Source organism: Canis aureus, chromosome 4 (genome assembly GCF_053574225.1).
Source record: "Canis aureus isolate CA01 chromosome 4, VMU_Caureus_v.1.0, whole genome shotgun sequence".
In the NCBI taxonomy this organism is placed as follows: Eukaryota; Metazoa; Chordata; class Mammalia; order Carnivora; family Canidae; genus Canis; species Canis aureus.
In genome coordinates this window covers 65,517,099-65,537,500 of record NC_135614.1, presented here as the reverse complement: position 1 = coordinate 65,537,500, position 20,402 = coordinate 65,517,099, and the positions used below count along the sequence as shown (strand labels likewise).

The 20,402-nt window shown below is 36.0% G+C and overlaps 1 protein-coding gene, 1 long non-coding RNA gene and 1 pseudogene across 5 annotated transcripts in view; 2 read left to right on the top strand and 1 right to left on the bottom strand.

Annotated features, from left to right (window-relative positions):
- Positions 1–20,402, bottom strand: part of LOC144312881 (uncharacterized) — a 105,556-nt gene that overhangs the window by 61,676 nt on the left and 23,478 nt on the right. For both annotated transcript variants that reach the window (XR_013378525.1, XM_077896012.1), the window contains exon 7: positions 1,074–1,205. Coding sequence is in view for 1 of the 2 variants with exons in the window: in XM_077896012.1 (XP_077752138.1) it covers positions 1,102–1,205 (104 nt within the window). In the remaining variant the exon portion in view is untranslated. The remainder of the gene's footprint in view (positions 1–1,073; positions 1,206–20,402) is intronic.
- LOC144312883 (uncharacterized) overlaps positions 1,562–20,402 on the top strand; it is a 30,307-nt gene continuing 11,466 nt past the window's right edge. For 2 of the 3 annotated variants that reach the window (XR_013378529.1, XR_013378527.1), the window contains exon 1: positions 1,642–1,800. This is a non-coding gene — a long non-coding RNA (uncharacterized LOC144312883). Of the gene's footprint in view, positions 1,801–20,402 lie in introns of all 3 variants that reach the window. The other variant, XR_013378528.1, reaches the window with a different exon arrangement.
- On the top strand, positions 16,443–18,203 carry LOC144312882 (non-histone chromosomal protein HMG-17 pseudogene; annotated as a pseudogene).

Below are 20,402 nucleotides of genomic sequence, written 5' to 3'. Positions count from 1 at the left end.
TGCACCCCTCACTACTATTAAAAATCTATTTTATCCCTTTATTTACTTTGTTACAAGTTATAATTATGGATGATATAATTTAACTTACCAGTAATTATGCAAATTCATGAAAAATAGTGGTTTTTATCTGTTTTAATTAATTAATTTATTTTTGTGGCAATAATGAATGTGTGTATTATAACAATGCTATGAGTCCCATATGTTTTAAGAAAAAAAGGAATTTTTTTAAACACAGATCAGAAAGAATAATAGTATGTACATTAAATATACTATTATTTATTTCACTTTCTTCATTCAATCCTGGCAGAGACCATATTTAGATAAATTAATAATCATTTTCATTTATCTAATATATTTATTAATTTAAATTAATAAATCCTCATTTATTTCCTTTTTTAAAGATTTATGTATTTATTCATGAGAGACAGAAAGAGAAAGAGAGAGATAGGCAGAGGGAGAAGCAGGCTCTTCTCAGAAGCCTGATGAGGAACTTGATTCTGGATCCCAGGATCATGACCTGAGCCAAAAGGCAGTCACCTAACCACTGAGCCACCTAGGTGTCCCACCTCATTTATTTCCTATTGGACATTTAACTACAATGTCATAAAAGAATAGAAAAATTCAACACATTTCTGAAAGCTGCCACCTGCTTGGAGTGTAGATGCTAAAGCCAAAATTCAACGTGACTGGATTTTTCAATAAACTGGTTGACCTATTTTTTTCCAGAAATGTTCACCATTCAGTCACAAGAACCATTGGCAAACATCCACCTTAAAGACTTAAACATATCAGCTCATATCTAAGAACTTTTTATGTCTATGGCTTTATGTAAATCTGGCCTATTCTTTAGATCTGACAAATTACCAACTACTTAAAAAAAGGCATTTTTTTAAGTTAAAAAATATTCTTGGGTAGGAATAACAATAAGTGATTAACTGTAAGTTAAAACTCTTTCCTAATTTTGAGAACTGTAGGTAGAAAAGGAGGGATATTGCAGAGTGGGTAAAACTAACACAATTTATTGAATGTAAAAATTAATTTGAAAACACATTAAGTTCAGGATATGATGATACCTCTCAAAGATGGGGGTGGAGTATGTATTCAAGCTAGAGACAAGGCAGTCCTCCAATTGGTAATGTTTGCTGATAAAGCTTGTTCATGAATTTTCATATCCATATGATTGGTGCTCAGAATGGAACCAGTGCCTGGAGAACAGAGGGGAGAAAATCAGGGTGATGGAGAAAGGAATATTTACATATGTAGCTAGCTATGCTCCTTGGAGAATAGAAAGAAAAGCTTTTTAAGATGAGTCTTAATTTATAGTGTTTTATCAGTGAAGTTCTGAGAAAAGAGTAAATAGTACTTTTCCAGTTTCTAGCAAGAAGTAAATAGTAAATGAGTGCCTTATTTGTTTTATAATATCTTTAACATAAATTAAAGTGTAATAGAGGGTAGGGAAAAAAAAACCAACAAAGTTTTCTTAAAGTTTCCAGACCAAACGCCAACATTTAAACAACAATATTAAGTTTATATAAATGGAGGTGCTTTAACCCAGACAGGCTGGCAAATATAACGCTTAAGTGAAAAAGGCACCAAAATGCTTCCTCCTCTATTAAAACCCCAAAGAATTTTAATTTAAACTTAATTAGAGTTTTAAGTAAAACGTTACACATTAATTATCCAGTCTCAAAGGACATGCAAAATAATGTCCTTTCACAGGAAGTTGGTTCAGCATTGACTAACTGCCAACTGTCAGACTAAGGAATTTTTAAAGGGACCTGCATGCAGAAGTTTAAAAAGGTAGGGGAATTGAGATCATATAAACATATATATGTATAATTAGTATAACTTTTATAATTCTCTGTGACACTATATTTTGTAATGAAAGACAGCAGATTGCAAGTGGGGAAAAAAGTATTCATTTATATATGAGAAATAAAATGAGAAAGATAATTTTACATAAATCATCACTTTTCTGTTTTAAAAGAAATAACTTCAATCAAGAAAATATTCAAGTTTAGAGATTCATGTCCTTACAATACACAAATCTTTTCCAAGTTGGTCTTAAAAGTCTATTTGCTTATTCCAGTAAACAAATGACAAATCTATAAATTAAATACATAACCCATGAATAATGGCATCTCAATGAATTTATAAGTGAAATGTAGAAAATTCTCACATGTAAAATATGTCATTTATATTTATTAACTTCAAATTTTACATGTACATAATGCAAGTAATTGAACTTGAAATACAGAAAATCATCATTCCTAAGGGTTTAATGTTGATTATGAGCCTAGACATTGGCCAGTCTTCAACAAATAACTTCAACCAAGGTCCATTTGCAAAGGTTCCAGATCACCATTAGCTGTTTGAATCGAAACTGAAGTAAAGTTTTCATTGGGAGAATTTTATGTTCCCTAAAATTCTTGCTCCTGGGAAAGTAATGGAGTTGTAATCTACCTCTATTTTCTAATAGTATTTAGCATATTGCCATGTGTATATGGTTTTGAAATATACATTTTTACATGTAAATGGAAAACTATCAGCTATCAGGCTCAAGAAGAACCATTGTTTCAATGTCACTCCAAAGGCTAGAAAAGACCAATGCCCCAGTTCAAGCAGTCCTCTCTTGGAGCCAGTTTGTCTTTTTATTATATTCAGGTCTCTTTTTTTTTTTTTTTAAGATTTTATTTATTCATGAGAGACACAGAGAGAGAGAGAGAGAGAGGCGGAGACACAGGCAGAGGGAGAAGCAGTCTCTCCATGCAGGGAGCCCAACTTGGGACTTGATCGTGGGTCTCCAGGATCAGATCCTGGGCTGAAGTCATCACTAAACCACTGAGCCACCCAGGCTGCCCTATATTCAGGTCTTTAATTGACTGGATGACTACTACTATAGCAAGCTACCTTATTCAGTCTATCTATTCAAATGATAATCTCATTTAGAAACACCCTCCAAACATACCCAGGATAAATTTGATCAATTATCCTGAGTGCCCCCTAATCAAACTGACACAAAAGTCATCACAGTGACTAATCTGGTAGTGCAACTCAAACCTTCTTTCCTGAAGGGGCTGAGCTCTTTGTAATCATATCATTCTCAGGCCAAGGTTGCTGTAAAAGTCCGCTTACAATTTTAACAAGAAAATATAGTACTTCAAGGTACCAACGTAGATGACCTGGGCTCCACATGTACTGTTCCATGTTGAGATCACTTGCAAGAGTAATCATTTTGTCTACTTGATATTAAATTTCTTTTAAAGATTTGATGCACAATATATGTGGTCTTCTTTTTTTGTCCTATATTGAGCATCAAGTTAAATTAATTCCTTGGTGGTAAGTTCTTTGCTATTTGAAATTAATAATTTTTCATCATTTCCACTATTAACTTCAAAAAATCTGTTTGCAGGCTCTAAAGTTGTTTTTTTTTTTTTTTAAGATTTATTTGTTTTAGGGACAGAGTGAGCATGAGCAAGGGGAGGGGTGGAGGGAGAGGAAGAAATCTCAAGTAGACTCCTGCTGAGCACTGAGTCCAACTTGGGGACCGACTTAGGACCCAACACAGGGCTTGCTCCCACAAGGCTGAGATCATGACCTGAGCCAAAATTAAGAGCCAGCTGAGCCAGGTGCCCCACAAGCTCTAAGGATTTTTGCTTTCCATCAGCCATTTCCTAAAACGTTGGAAAAGAGTCACAAATTGTGAGACGAAGTATCTTTCACATTTGTTCTTTGTATGTTGTGATGCATTTTGCCAAAACCTGATTGCTAAGTTTTAAGGACTTTCTTGATGTTAAAACTAGTCCATAAATCTGTTAATGGAGTAATACCATACCAGCTACTACACATACTATTTGAGAATCCAAAAAAGACCACTTAGATACGATCTTCCCAATCAATAACTACAGGAACTAAAAACATAACGGGGGGGGGGAGGCTACTCAGATAAGATGTTCCTAATCAATAATAGAGGAATGTCTGGGAACTTATCTGTTATCAAAAGAGGTTTGTTTGCAAGATTTTCCTCCTTCATGTATTCCATTATGAATAATCACAAAGATAACACTTCCTATAATCATTAAATGCTTGTTTCACAAAGCACTCTTCAATGATCCCTTAGGGGCCATGTGGTTCAGGGAATGACAAGCTTACAAATTTTTAGCTTAACAGTATTCCATAATTTCCACCTAGAAGCAATGCTAGCCTATCCTTGAAAGCTTCAGGTGTGTGGCACTGTCTTCTCCCAGTTATCTGAAATAAACCTACATGATGACATTCATCTCTAAAGATATCCAATTTCATCAAAATTGAAAATGTGCTTTTGCATAATAACCATGTTATCAATAATTTCCTGCAATTTATTGAGGAATATCAGCAGCAGTTGCTTCACCTATGACTTTCAAATTACATAGTCATGCATAGTTGTAAAAGCTGTTGAAGCATCCTGAACCTACTTAAACTAAGGTCTTTCGGTGACCTAACTTCTCCCTTTCTTTTCTTCAAGTCTTTGAAGATGTTGAATGCTTTCTGCTGTTTCAACATGGTTCTCTATGGCATTTCACAATGACTGGGGCTTTTAATACACAATGCTTGGTTATTTCTCTAGTTTTTTAGTACCAACAACAATTTTCACATTTTTTTTTCTTTTCTTTTCTTGTCTTTTTTTTTTTTTTAACTTTCTCACATAAAGAAAAATTATTGCATGTCTGGTAAACAAAGACAAGTGCTTTGCCTGGCTTATGTCTTTTATGAGTTCTCATCTCTCAATTCAATTTAGCACTTAGAATTTTTCTATCAATGAATGGATTTTCTGGACTTCAGGTTTGCCTAATTTCTTAAAAGATCCTTTCACTTAATAATGTAAAGAAGACAATAGATAATGCACAATACTTTTAAACAAAGATCCTATTAGAAGAGTTAAGATATGACTAAAACAATCTACACACTCTCATTCAAACTCTTAATGCAATATAATTGTTTTTACTATTACTATGTTCTCAATAATGAATGTGGGGGAAATTTTGCAAGTATTCATAGTGAGTATGTGGTTAAGAGTTCAGATAAGTGATAACTAGAGATACATGTATATTTGTAATATTATATGATTCAGTGATGACTCATTCACATGTGAAGAGAATTGTTTTTATTTGGACCTCTAAGCAAGTGTGAGTGGGATACAGCTGTCAAGAGGATTTGAATTTCTTGAGAGTGTGGGTAGAACAATGCTTCCAAACCCAGAAAGAAAATACTATTTACATTAAAAAATATGAGGCTAGTGGGGAAAACAGAGATTTATTTGGAAAATAAGAACTAAATGAGTATTCTGTCATAAAAGCAAACAGAAGAGAGATTATATAATGAATTATGCCAGGAATTTGAGAAAATGTTTTATTTTTACATGGAAACTTGAGGCAGCTTTACATGATCCTAAATTTTGTGATTAGTTTAATTACTCCAAGTAACCTTTACACTTTTGATACATCTTAGAAAATAATAATACAAATTATAGTATATTTTGTTATTCAAGAACATTTTCATATAATACATCAAATGGTAGTTTCAGAAGACCACCAAGGAAGAAGCTAAAAAATAGTTGTCTTTGGATTCTTGTTAATATTTATTTTGAAGTCTCGAGTCTATGCTACCTAGTAAGAATGCATCACCACCTTGTGGAAATTCCCTCAAACTACAGACACATGATCCCAAGATCCAGATGGATTCAACAGACTAGTAGATCAACCTATTTCATTTCCACTTAATTTAATTTGACTATTATTTCTTTTTTAAAAATATTTTATTTATTTATTTGAGAGAGCGAGAGAGAAGGAGAGCACAAGTGGGGGAAGGGGCAGAAGGAGAGGAGGTAAAAGCAGACTCCCTGATGATCAGAGAGCCCTGGGATTACAACCCCAGTGGAAGACAGATGCTTAACCAAATGAGCCACCCATGTGCCCCAATGACTATAATTTCTATGTAGCTCACAACTTAATCTTTCAACTCAGCTTCCCTTTTCAGTGCTAGACCTATCCTTTGCTTTCCTATCTGATGTTCTGCGGCCACATCATAACTTCCCAACCAAATTCTTCATAATAGTTCTATTTAAATTAGTGGACACTCATATAATGTTCATCCATCCAAGCTAAACACTTTAGCTTTCTTTGACTTATAAAAATCTCCCATAAAAATCCACTCCAACTTAAAATTAGTCACCAAATTCTGTAAATTATAATTCTTAAATGTCTTTCCCACTTATCTTCTTTTTATTTCTATTAATCTAACAAATTCTAGTTTATGCCTTCAAAAATTGCATAGCCAGGCCATTTTAACAATCTTATATCCATATCTATGCTTTTAGTATCTCTTCTTCCCCCATTGCCACTATTAATACTGCATCTTTTCCCTTGTTAATCAGTTTACTTGATGTCTTAGGCATTATGGCTTCTAATAGTCCTATCAGTGTCTATATGTTCCTTGCCTTCTTTCCTACTAGTGTGATGAATATCTGATGTTCCAACCATATGCTCTACTTACTATGTTTCAAATATGCTCTATTGCTTTCTTACCTCTTTTCTCAAGCTCATACCTCCTCTCTTTGATATGCCCTTACATCATATCTGGATTTCAAGATCCTTGTGAGTTTGAACATTTGTCTGAAGAAATGTTTGGGTTTTTTTGTTTGTTTGTTTAAGAAATGTTTTTTTTTTTAACATTTCTGCAGTGATGGATGGTAAACTTAAAGACCTTTTTCAGGCTCTTCTCTATCTAAAAAGGTATTCCAATCTGGATGTTAAAGGGATACACAAAGGTGTAATGGATATTCACTTGACAAGCTATGTAGCTAAATCCATATTATAATGAGTAGCATTTTTAAAAATTGACATATAAAAAAGAGAGTGTTTCTCATCATCTATCTTAATTTTAATTCACTTAGTTTGATATATAGCTTTTGTTCTTTCTGTGTAAAATACTGAACAACTATTTAATAAAGTTTAACAAGCATTTTGATCTTTCAACTTCATGTGATATCCCAAATCTCCTCACTAAGTTTGCATTTTAATCCAATGAATTTCATGTTTTTAAAAAGAATCATGCATATAACTTTAGCTTTCAATAGATGATTTCTGTGTACTGAGCAAAACAATATAGGGTGAGTTAATGAGAGAGGAATTGTCACAGGGTGGCAGATATAAGTGATGACTAGGGTTGGGTACATGTTTAGAATCAGATCAGATCACAATTGCAACAGAGGTTTTCCAGGAGATTTGGCAGGATTGTAAGGAGGCAAAATAAAACACCTTTAAGCAAGATGTACTAAAAACAGATCAGATAAGCAGTATTTGAAAGAAGATGAAACAGAGGAGGCAGTCTTTGGTCAAGTTTTTAAGCAGCACCAGGGAGAGCTCCCTGCATATGTCAGTCTCCATTTGCAGGAAACTGGTGGTGTATTTTTTTTTTTTTTTTTTTTTATCACTAGCAGCTAGGAACTTTTCAGATGGACTTGATTCCCAAAGGTAGTCTAACTGACAGCTTAGATCTCTGGCCTGTTTAGTCACATCTCAGTCCTCAGTGGAGGAGGCTTCATTCTTATAAATCTAAAAATTATTGGGATGGTAATCCAGGTTGATTTGAAGCATGGGTTAGATTAGTTTTGGTGGAAAGAAGATTCTCCTAAAGTCTCAAGTTCATTGTGGTCAAGTCTTTTGTTTGTTTTTCTCCACCTTATAATCACCCTGGAGAAGTGGACTGAAAAAAGTCACCTTGCCCAAAATTATATCTGCCTTTCAAGGCCAGCCCACAGTCAGTGACTCATTGATTCAGTGTTATAAAGGCCAAGCTCTCTTTTCCCAACTCAGAGCAACTCTGAAGAGCCATTAAAGTTTCAAGCCCTTCATGGTATCACCTGAGGCCTCACTGGGACTGTACAATAGTACAATTTCTTATTTAGCCCAATCCTGCTTCATTCTCTTCTCCCACAAGTGTTGATCCTGAGAATGCCCACCATGGGAAAGATACTAAACAACCAGATGGATAGAACAATTCAGCCAGTTGACATCAGTCCAAATCCATCATTAACCACCACAGTGCTAATAAAATGGGCACATAAATAATAGTAGCCATAGAAGCAGAGGTGGTGGCTAAATGTGGGCTAAAGATGGTGGGTTTTTACTCACCAAAGCTGATATAGCTACTGTTATAGCTGAATTATCAACTGCTAGTCATAGAGACCAACAATGAGCACCTAATATGGCACTGTTCCTTGAAGAAACAAATTAGTCACTTGGTGGTAAGTCTATTACATTCGATCCCTCTACCATGATAAGTGTTATTGGTATACCTTGCCAGTGACTGACATGTATTCCAAGGGTGAGGGTGACTTTATTGTCCATACAGGTTTAACTAGCACCATCATTCAAGGGCTTACAGGATGTTTGATATACTAACACATCATGCCCTATAACTTTGCAGTAGACATATGGGTCCACTTCACAACACAGGAGTTATGATAGTGAGCACATTACTATGAAGTCCACTGGTCCTGTCACATATTACACACACAGAGGCTTATGGCTTTGTAGAGCATGAAATGACCTATCAAAATCACAGCCAAGGTGCAAGTTTGGATATGTTACCATGTAAGGATGATGGTACTATCCTCCAGGGAACAGTGTACACAGTAAACAAATGACTGTTATAGAATCCAACAACCCCCATAGGTATAATACATAGATCTGAGAACCAAATGACAGAAATAGCCATGGCCCTGCCTACCTGATTCCCAGTGACCTACTTGTGGAACTTGAGCTTCCCAAATCTGCGATTCTGCAGCCCATATGCAATGACTAGTAAATATGGAATTATAAGGACTAGCTTCCTCACCTTAATTTTGGACAAGCTAGAAGGGCCATCCTAGCTCCAGAACAACCCATAAGGTAGGCCAAAGCCTTTGCTACATTTGCATCAATGCCCAACTTTCGCCTCTTCCTAACCCTGCTCTCATCCTTTTGCAAAGAACAAAATTGCTACATACCATCTTTAATTTTGAAGTTTGCTTCCCAGGGCACCCAACTGATGACAGCTACTAATAGTATATGGATCTGGTAGTTTTGTGGATGATATAAACTTCTGTTAATAACTACAATAGACATAACCTTCATGATCCGTGAAAGAAATTCTGTTATGAATATTTAGTTAGATTATCAATGTGTTCAATTGGTGGAAAAGTATAAGCTCTCTGGACTGATTCTCATTTTTACCCAATAGAAATTTAATCTATTCACTTCAAAACATCCTTAACCATTGGGAAAACATCTTAATATTGAAGAGAACTGAAGTTGTAAAGCCTTAGTGTCTATATTCCATAATCACAAGATTATATCATATATATATAATTTAATTTTTAATAAATGTGTCCCAGGTTTTAGTTTCAGGAAGCTCATTACTCAAGTAGAGCAAACTGTTATCTGTCTGGTCAGGAAAAGGAAAGTGTTGATTAATCATATTCCCCTTAATAGAGATTCCATATGTACTGTTTGAATGAGAAATTTACAAATAATTCAAACACATCAATATACACTTAATGTCTAGGTGACTATGAAAAGAATCTAATATCTTTTTAAAATGAGCCAAAAGTCATTTTAGGATCCTATTACATTACAGGTTTATCAATAAAGACGTTGTAATTTAGACTCACAGGAACAACTGGTAAGAAAGACTTCCGATTGATCTACTGTTGGAGCCCAGAATGACTATTATACTGTCACAATACACTTTGAACTACATATTCTAGGTGCAAAGACCACCGGAGACTATCATGCTATCTTTTAACCATATGCCATAGTTGTAAAAAAAATAGATGACATGTTTGTTTAGCTTTCAAGTTATAAACTAGTTGGTCAGTATGTGTGACTTAAGAATAACTGGGGGAAAAAAGTGAACAGTACGAGTAAACAAATGCAAAAACATGATAGGTCGGTATTAAGTATCACGTGTACCTATCCCCTCTGCTCCATGGAAATCGTTGTCAATGAGAAGCTCCTTCATTAGTATCTTTGCTCACAAAAGAAGACAAGGTTGTTCTGATATATTTCCTCTGAACAACTACAACTCACTTTATGAATACATCTGACATGCACTGGGTATCATTGCAGCATTCACCCAACCTTGTTGTCAAGGAAACAGACATCACCATCACTTAGAAAGTAGTGAAAAGAAATCTGTAAAAGAACAGAAATGTATTGTATATTGCAGGGTAAGAGTTCTTTTCTCTGAAAGAGAATTTGATGAGTTTCCCATTTTAATGAGTTGAACCCAAACTCACTGCAAAGCATAAAATCTGAGCATGATAGATAAGATGCTATAAACAATGCTCACTGATGGCAGAATAATAACAAGGGTCAATTGGCTTTATATTTACAGATAGATTCATTACAGAGTATGCTCATTAAACCCAACATAAGATACGCCATGTCTGCATACGAAAATTATTAAACTGGCTTAATTGAGCAAATTAGTCATTTTTAAAAAATTAGCAGCTATAAATAAGTATATAAGCAGTTGACTAAATGCAACTAATTCATTTTGAATTGTAAATTCATTTGTTTGGGAGATGTGTTTTTGTTAAAGTCAATGTATTAAACGATTAAAAACTCAGCTTCTGATTCAAATATCCTTATAATCAAATCGCAGCTAATTTCCAAAGGGAGAGAAAAAGATGGCACTTTCAGAGGGGTTTAAATGAAAATAATGAAGGATTTATTTACAGAGATGTGGGAAAGTAGAAAGAAATAACAGGAGACATCAAAGAACCCCAGGACCAGCAAAAATGAAAACCATTACTACCCTCAAGAACTCAAGGAATGGTAGTTCCAGAATTTGGTGAGAGTGGAAAGAACACCTAACAGAAGCTATAGCTACATAAGAAAGCAGACTCTCTATGCAGCAGGACAGGAAGGGAGATGGAGTGACAGTACAGTAATGAAAAGCAACACCATTTCTCTCTTCTTTCACCACCAAGCTTGCTGACCTCTCCCTTTAGTTAAAGCCAATCAGAAACCAGAGAAAAAGAGGGCCTGGATCATGCAATGTGAATAGTTCAACCTCCCAGAGCCATGCAGAGTGGAAAATTGATCTAGGGAAATGAATAGAAAATGATGTCCAACATATCCACTTATTAGTTATATTACATATTACTTAATCTATATATCTGTTTCATCATCTCTAAAATGCAGTTAATAATAGTATCTTTCTTACAGGGACATTGTATATGAAAATGGCTAGAAAAACCTAACAACTCAATAAACCTTACTAATTATTATTTCCCCAAGTCAGTTTTTTTTTTCAATGAAAAATGTTGAAGTAGTCATGCCATGAGATATGGAGAAGGTAACTTGAGAAGTTGAACATTTAGAAGATATTCAAAATATAAAGGCCTACATATATACAACCATGTTAACATTAAACAGAATATTAGTTTGACATTTTTTCCATTCTTCAAAAAAGAAAACACTCTTCGAATGATAAAAGTAACTCGTTGTTAGTCGTGAAATGTGTAAACACAGTCTCTAGTTTTAATCTCCCTATAGCAGAGACTTCAATTTCTTTCACATTAATAGGCTAGTTGGGGTCTGTGGTCTGCAAACAGAAAAATGGCTCCCCAAAGATGTCCATGTCCTAATCCTCAGAATCTGTGAGTACATTACTTTATGTGGCAAAAGGGATTTTGCAGATGGGATTAAGTTAAGGATTTTGAACTGAAGACATTATCCTGGATTACATGGGTGGGCTTAATGTATCCACAAGGGTCCTTAGGAGAGGGAGGCAAGAGGGTCAGAGTGAGAGGAGGACCTGAGACAACAGAGCAGAGGGTGGAGTGATTGGAGGAAGGCCAGGAGTCTAGGAATACACAGTCTCTAGAAACTGGTAAAGGCAAGGAAACTAACTTTCCCCGAGAGCCTCCAGAAGGAATGTAGTCCTGTAGACACCTTAAATTTAGGACTTCTGACCTTCAGAACCATAAGAGAATAAATTTGTGTTTTTTTTAAGCCACAAAATTTGTGATAATCTGTTACAACAGAAATAAAAAATCGAATACAGGGTCTGTGCTAATTGTTTCTGGCTTCCCAGATCAGATCCATTTTCTACTTCTCCATCTTGATCTGTGCCATAGAAGGCTAACCTCTGGCTTCTAGCTGAGATCAATGAATGGGAGGTACCAGCAGGCAATGGGAAGCTGGAAGAGAGAGGTAGAGTATTTATTCCTATGTGACCCATGATCACTGCCCTTTTGGCCACAACTGTCCTCCCTTCTGCAGCTTCTAGCATCTGAAGCATAGGGATGATAACGACTCCCCACTGCTGCTAGCCCCAGCTGTTTCACTACCTCTTGGTTCCCTTAACCCTGCCCGCACTTACCTAAATAATCCTTTCATTAATAACTCTCGTTAAGCCCTTTGAGTGTGCCATTTCTTTGCTGCCAATACACTCTGATTCAACGCAGAATATCTTTTTCATAATTATTCATTTAAGATTCAATTAATTGTGAGGCACGTGAGTGGCTCAGTCGGTTGAGTGTCCAACTCTTGATTTCAGCTCAGGTCATGCTCTAGGGGTCATGGGGTCCAGCCCCACATGAGGCTCCATGCTCAGTGGGGAGTCTGTTTGAGCATTCTCTCCCTCTCTCTCTGACCCTTCTCCTGCTTGCAAGGACACTCTGCTCTCTCTCACTATCCCTCTCTCTCTCTCTCTCTCTCTAACAAATAAATCTTTTTTTTAAAAGAATTCAATTAATTGAGTCTTAAATTGTCCTTGAGGTGCTCTGAAGGAATCCCAAACATAAGAAAGTTTGAAAGTACAATAGTCTACCAGTAATTAAAATTTTAAATTGTTCATCTTTCAGATTGAATTATAGTGTCTGTCCCCACTACAAAGAAACTGAATCCTCATCTGTTAACACACACACACACACACACACACACATTTACAGTGGTTATATATATTTACACATAAAAAAATAACATTTACCAAATGTCACAAAAATACCTTCAAAGAGAAAAAAAATGTGTTTTAGGCACTTTTAAAACTAATTAGCAAAGGCAGAAAGAAGAATAGAGACATTTTTCATTAGGTAATACAATTCACTGCAACACTAAAGGTCAATTAGATATAACAGATCATTACAAGAATAAACAGTAAGTAGGATTTAATTTTAAAAATGTGTGTGCTGGGCAGCCTGGGTGGCTCAGCAGTTTAACGTCACCTTCAGCCCAGGGTGTGATCCTGGAGACCCGGGATCAAGTCCCATGTCGGGCTCCTTGCATGGAGCCTGCTTCTCTCTCTGCCTCTCTCTCTCTCTCTCTCCCTGCCTCTCATGAATAAATAAATAAAATCTTAAAAAAAATGTGTGTGCTCATCAGGAGCACATGTGTTTTATTTATAGTCTATTAAACCAATTACCATGGCTGTTTTCAGAAACCTTATCAATGCAATGCCAAATATCTAGACTGATCAAAGATATTCAGTCAATCTTCTAGAGATTTGCTATGATATGGAAAATAAATATCCAAAAGACTGATATCCAAAATACATTTATCACTTTACATCTGGCTCTTTTATACTGTGTGTATATATACATCAACTTAATTATGCCCAAGTAAGAGCTGGGTCAAAGTCGCCAATAGAAGGAAGTTTGTATGAACTTAAATCACAAACATTCACACTTCATCAAATTTGATAAATTAGATAAAGTGATAAAATAGCATAATTTTTACAACCCTCCACCAGTCCACTCAAATTGGTTAAATAACTTTACTTCATGCAAATCTTGAAAGTCTTTCTCGATTTTATAAATAAACCCTATAGATTAAGTTTTGCTACAGGCAGATGAGGAAAGATTCTGGAAAATAAAGCTAAAGTTCTCCACCAAGTGGGGTTGATATTTTTTTCTACATCAATTAAAATTGGCTTTGGTTACCATTTTGTTATATTTTCTACCTCTTCTCACTTTATTCATGGATGAATGTCACAAAGGACAGAGGACTGGTGATGGTTCAAAGCACATTATCACTACTGGACATGCCACAAAGAGTCTTACATATAGAGACATGATAATGTCAGTTCTACACTCTCACTGAAACAAAGATAGAAGAGTAGACTTCACTCTCTAGGTAATGCATATTTTAAAAATGCCTCAAATCAAACGATTGTAAAATTATAAAACTGGTTAAATATGCACATTAAGATTATAATTTTAGCATTTACTTTTATCTATAAAATAGGTTCCTATCTCTAAGGCCTATTAAGAACAGACAAGATTTATGCTCATGTTGTCTGCATTAAACACTTGTTTGAACTACACTGAGCTGCCTTCATTAGACTTACTGGTACTTGTTAGTAAAACAATGTGCTAGAAGTACACATATATGTGTAAATACTTGCATTTCCAAGATCAATTTAACATTTTTACACAATATTATGATAATTTATACTTTGTAAGAGAACTAAGATCGGATTTTAATTAATATATATGATAGTTGGTCTTTGTTATGAGGTATTAGCTTCTGTTTAACTTGATGTGTACTATAACATGTGTGAATAAAGTTATAATGTTGTGATATAATATCACACATTACATCATGGATGGTACTTACAAAATACATGCACAACATTAATGAATATGTGCTCATCTTAGTATTTATTGGCATATTACACACACACACATATGTGAATATGTGCTCATCTTAGTATTTATTGGCATGTTAAACACACACATAAACATAAATATATATAGGTAACATGCCTGGAATCTCTAAGAAAAAAATAAAGCTATGTATTTCTACATGGCTAGAAAAAATATAATAATCATCAGCAAATTATTAACTAGCAATTAAATCCTTAGTGTCCTTCCCATTCTTAAGTCTTTGGTGACTTGAACAGAAACAGATCTACTATATCCTTCCTAATGCTACTACTATCACTCCTACCAATGATAATAACAGTAGTAATAATGGTAGTGATGATGATGATGATAATAATAATAATACCATTACTTCCATCACTACAATGCCTATAGAATCAATCTGCTTGGTATTTACAAATTATTTTCATCAATTATCTTAGTTTTTTCACATCAACCCTGTGATGTTAAAATATAATCTTTAATATTAGAAGTACAGAGGTATGCATTACACAGTTAATATTAGAGATATAGCGGTATAGGGATCCCTGGGTGGCGCAGCGGTTTGGCGCCTGCCTTCGGCCCAGGGTGTGATCCTGGAGACCCGGGATCGAGTCCCATGTCGGGTTCCCGGTGCATGGAGCCTGCTTCTCTCTCTGCCTGTGTCTCTGCCTCTCTCTCTCTCTGTGTGACTATCATAAATAAATAAAAATTTTTAAAAAATAGAGATAAAGCAGTATAGAGGTATGATGCATCACATCAATCTTTTGATTTTAAAATATAATCTTTAATATTAGAGGTATAGAACTATGGTAGAATAGGAAAATTAGATTTGTCTCATGTATCTCTTGCAACTAAGACTTAAACTTTACCTTCTCTATGAGTAGACTTTCCACACATGAATTTAGGAAATCTGAAGCAGATACCTTCAGAATGCATTTTCTGGGTTGGTGTTTGAAAATCAACCAAACCTCAGGTAAGTGGGCTGCCTCAACTCACCAGAGGCATCAACTGAGAGCAATGAGGGTGCTTCAGTGGCCAAATAGGAATAGGAAATAAACCTAGAATGGATAAACCAAGGGTGGGAGACTATGCCTGACTGTATTATAGTCCAGATCATCTTTTTGGGCACTTGAGCTCAATCACGACCAGCCTAGGCATACAAATGACTCTCATAGAGTTCAGAGTTTGGCAGGATATCCCCTCCAGCATCTGGGCAATTATACCATATGATGTGGAAGGTGATAAAAATCACCTGCTTCATCAAGGTACCTTCTCAAGAGACAGCAATACCTGTTCTCTTTCCCTTTAATTTATCAGGTGACCTGGATATAAAATAACATTTCAGTTTACAGATTGCAGGAGGCATGTGTATAGAACACCTGGCAAAATTAAGAACCGAGAAACTGAATAATGAATTTGGTGCCCTTTTGGCTGCTAAGCTGATCTATGGTAACTGCTTACTCATCTCAAAGACTTGATGTAAATGCATGTTCTATGGCAGCCTTTCAGGAGTTATGGAAAGAAGGTTCGGTATTGTGCTTACATCACACGTTTTTCAACAACGTTAAATGAAAGATTCTGAAAGATTTCATCCTTTGAATACTGAAATTCAATCCAAACACTCAAAGATAACTCTCATTTTCTGACTTTTTTCTAGGAAATTACAAGTTTTCCTTACTTATTTTTACAAGCAATCCACATTTCATTTCAGATAACTGTGCACTTTGTAGAGAAGGTTTGCAATACTTGAAAGACTGAAAAGGTGAGGAATGCACAATATTCCAGCTGGAACTTCAGAGTGAATTTGGAAAGGGCCACTTTCTTTAATAAAAAGATGGGGTACAGTGTGAAGAAGAAGAGGCTAGAACGACCCCCGGACCAGCCAAAGCCCGTGCCACTGAGTCCCCGCGTCCAGCGCTTGCGTCCTGCCGCCGTCACCACCATGCCCAAGAGAAAGGCTGAAGGGGATGCTAAAAGAGATCAAGCCAAGGTGAAGGATGAGCCACAGAGAAGATCTGCAAGGTTATCTGCTAAACCTGCTCCTCCAAAGCCAGAGCCCAAGCCTAAAAAGGCCCCTGAAAGGAAGGGAGAGAAGGTACCCAAAGGGCAAAAGATGAAAGCTGATGTTGGCAAGGATGGAAATAACCCTGCAGGAAACGGAGATGCCAAAACAGACCAGGCACAGAAAGCTGAAGGTGCTGGAGATGCCAAGTGAAGTGTGTGCATTTTTTGATAACTGTCTACTTCTGGTGCCTGTACAGTTTGAAATATTATTTTTTATCAAGTTTTATAAAAATGCAGAATTTTGTTTTACTTTTTTTTTAAAGCTATGTTGTTAGCACACAGAACATTTCATTGTTGTTTTGGGGGAAGGGCATATGTCACTAATAGAATATCTCCGAAGCTAGATTGATAACAAGGGGAAAAACACCTTTCCCTTCTAGTTTTGAGAAACTTCCTCTGGACTCCCAGGAGGAGGGATTCTTTGATGTTGGCATACATGAGCCACCTTGGTGGTGTGGAAAGACTAAAATTCATTTTTTTATGTCCTCTTCTCTCTCTCTGCCTTCAACATAGACTTGATTCTCTTAAACCCAGAGACCTGTTGGAACCTGACCCCAAGAAATGGTTCCCAGTATGTTATGCAATCCGGACTTTACATTGTCACCACTGAGATGGCGTCCCTCAAGAGTTCCTTTTTTTTTTTAGCTTGTAGATCTTCAGATTGATAATTCTACCATTTTCATTTCATTTCCTGAAAGTCAGGGTCGGCTTGTGAAAAGTTGTTAAACAACATGCTAAATGTGAACTGTCAACCCTCACTCTAAACTTTCCCTGTTCAGAGCATCACATGAAGAATTCATTGGGTTTTATAGTGGCTTTCTGATTTTGGTAGTCCATTGAAGAAGGGGCTTTGAAAGTTGTTGTATGCTGTTAACAATCGTCCGCCCATGTCCTTCCTGAAATACCATGATTATGAAAAGTATCTTTAATAAAGCTGGATACAGTTTGGCTTGGAAAACAAACAAACAAACAAACAAACAAACAAATGGGAAAACAGAGTGGTTGTTCAACCAGTGGGTAGAAACTCACTTTCTCCAACTTTAAGGAGAAAATCATTATAGACTAGACCTATTTTGGACAAAGGACATTTCGATGAGTAGATAAGAAGGGAATCTCTGTAAATGCTAGAGGAATCTCTAAATGCTAAACTGAACTGTTCTTCATTTTGTCTCGGTTGGAAGTATTTATTTGCCCACCCAAAAAGCTTCCCAAAATATAGCTTATTGAGGTTATTAAAAAAGATAAATATTTAGAAGGACACAACATACTCAACATATTTTTAGAAAATGTTGATATTAGCAGCAGCAGTTAGTTGTTTATTTTATACAATTTTGAAACAAAGACCAATCGAGATAAATCCTACAAGTTCTCACTAATATACTGATTCAGGGTGCAGATGGTTAATAATGCTTTTTCTCAACAAAGTAGATATAGTAGATGTTATATATTATGTATTATAAATGTGTCTATAGTTATCTTTAGAGTAATGCTTTCTCTTAAAAATATATATCTGTAAGTATATATATGTTTGTATTTCATATATGTATGTATATGTGTGTGTGTGTGTGTGTGCATCCCACCAAAATAGGACATTTCAAACATGGAAATGCCTTGAAATAAAGTCTAGAACTATTAACAACATTATATTTCTACATATATATTTATGTGTGTAATAAACCGATTATAGTTGCTCTATCCCTAGTTCTTTTTTTAAATTTCTTTTTATTGGAGTTCAATTTGCCAACATATAGCATAACACCCAGTTCTCATCCCATCAAATGCCCCCCTCAGTGCCCATCACCCAGTCACCCCAACCCCCCTGCCCACCTCCCTTTCCATTACCCCTTGTTCGTTTCCCAGAGTTAGGAGCCTTTCATGTTCTGTCACCCTGTCTGATATTTCCCACCCATTTTCTCTCCTTTCCCCTTTATTCCCTTTCACTATTTTTATATTCCCCAAATTAATGAGACCATATAATGTTTGCCCTTCTCCGATTGACTTATTTCACTCAGCATAATACCCTCCAGTTCCATCCATGTCAAAGCAAATGGTGGGTATTTGTCGTTTCTAATGGCTGAGTAATATTCCATTGTATATATAAACCACATCTTTATCCATTCATCTTTCAATGGACACCGAGGCTCCTTCCACATTTGGCTATTGTGGACATTGCTGCTATAAACATCGGGGCACAGGTGTCCTGGCATTTCACTGCATCTGTATCTTTGGGGTAAATCCCCAGCAGTGCAATTGCTGGGTCATAGGGCAGATCTATTTTTAAATCTTTGAGGAACCTCCACACAGTTTTCCAGAGTGGCTGCACCAGTTCACATTCCCACCAACAGTGCAGGAGGGTTCCCCTTTCTCCACATTCTCTCCAACATTTGTTGTTTCCTGTCTTGTTTATTTTCCCCATTCTCACTGGTGTGAGGTGGTATCTCATTGTGGCTTTGGTTTGTATTTCCCTGATGGCCAGTGATGCGGAGCATTTTCTCATGTGCGTGTTGGCCATGTCTATGTCTTCCTCTGTGAGATTTCTGTTCATGTCTTTTGCCCATTTCATGATTGGATTGTTTGCTTCTTGGGTGTTGAGTTTAATAAGCTCTTTGTAGATCTTGGATACTAAGCCCTTTATCTGATAGGTCATTTGCAAATATCTTCTCCCATTCTGTAGGTTGTCTTTTAGTTTTGTTGACTGTTTCTTTTGCTGTGCAGAAGATTCTTATCTTGATGAAGTCCCAATAAAACATTTTTGCTTTTGTTTCTCTTGCCTTCATGGATGTATCTTACAAGAAGTTGCTGTGGCCAAGTTAAAAAAGGGTGTTGCCTGTGTTCTCCTCTAGGATTTTGATGGAATCTTGTCTCACATTTAGATCTTTCATCCATTTTGAGTTTCTTTTTGTGTATGGTGTAAGAGAATGGTCTAGTTTCATTCTTCTGCGTGTGGCTGTCCAATTTTCCCAGCACCATTTATTGAAGAGGCTGTCTTTTTTCCAGTGGATAGTCTTTCCTACTTTGTCGAATATTAGTTGACCATAAAGTTGAGGGTCCACTTCTGGATTCTCTATTCTGTTCCACTGATCTATGTGTCTGTTTTTGCGCCAGTCCCACACTGTCTTGATGATCACAGCTTTGTAGTATGACCTGAAATCTGGCATTGTGATGCCCCTAGCTACTTTTTTTTTTTTTTAATATTCCCCTGGCTATTTGGGGTCTTTTCTGATTCCACACAAATCTTAAGATAATTTGTTCCAACTCTCTGAAGAAAGTTCATGGTATTTTGATAGGGATTGCATTAAATATGTAAATCGCCCTGGGTAACATTGACATTTTCACAATATTAATTCTGCCAATCCATGAGCATGGAATATTTTTCCATCTCTTTGTGTCTTCCTCAATTTCTTTCAGAAGTGTTCTCTAGTTTTTAGGGTATAGGTCCTTTGTCTCTTTGGTTAGGTTAATTCCTAGGTATCTTATGCTTTTGGGTGCAATTGTAAATGGGATTGACTCCTTAATTTCTAAAATAAAAAAAATTTAATTTTTTTAAAGAGAGAGATTCTTCTAGCAATCTTGGGGTGGAGTCTTTTGGGTTTTCTATGTACAGTACTATGCCATCTGTGAAGAGGGAGAGTTTGACTTCTTCTTTGCCAATTTGAATGCCTTT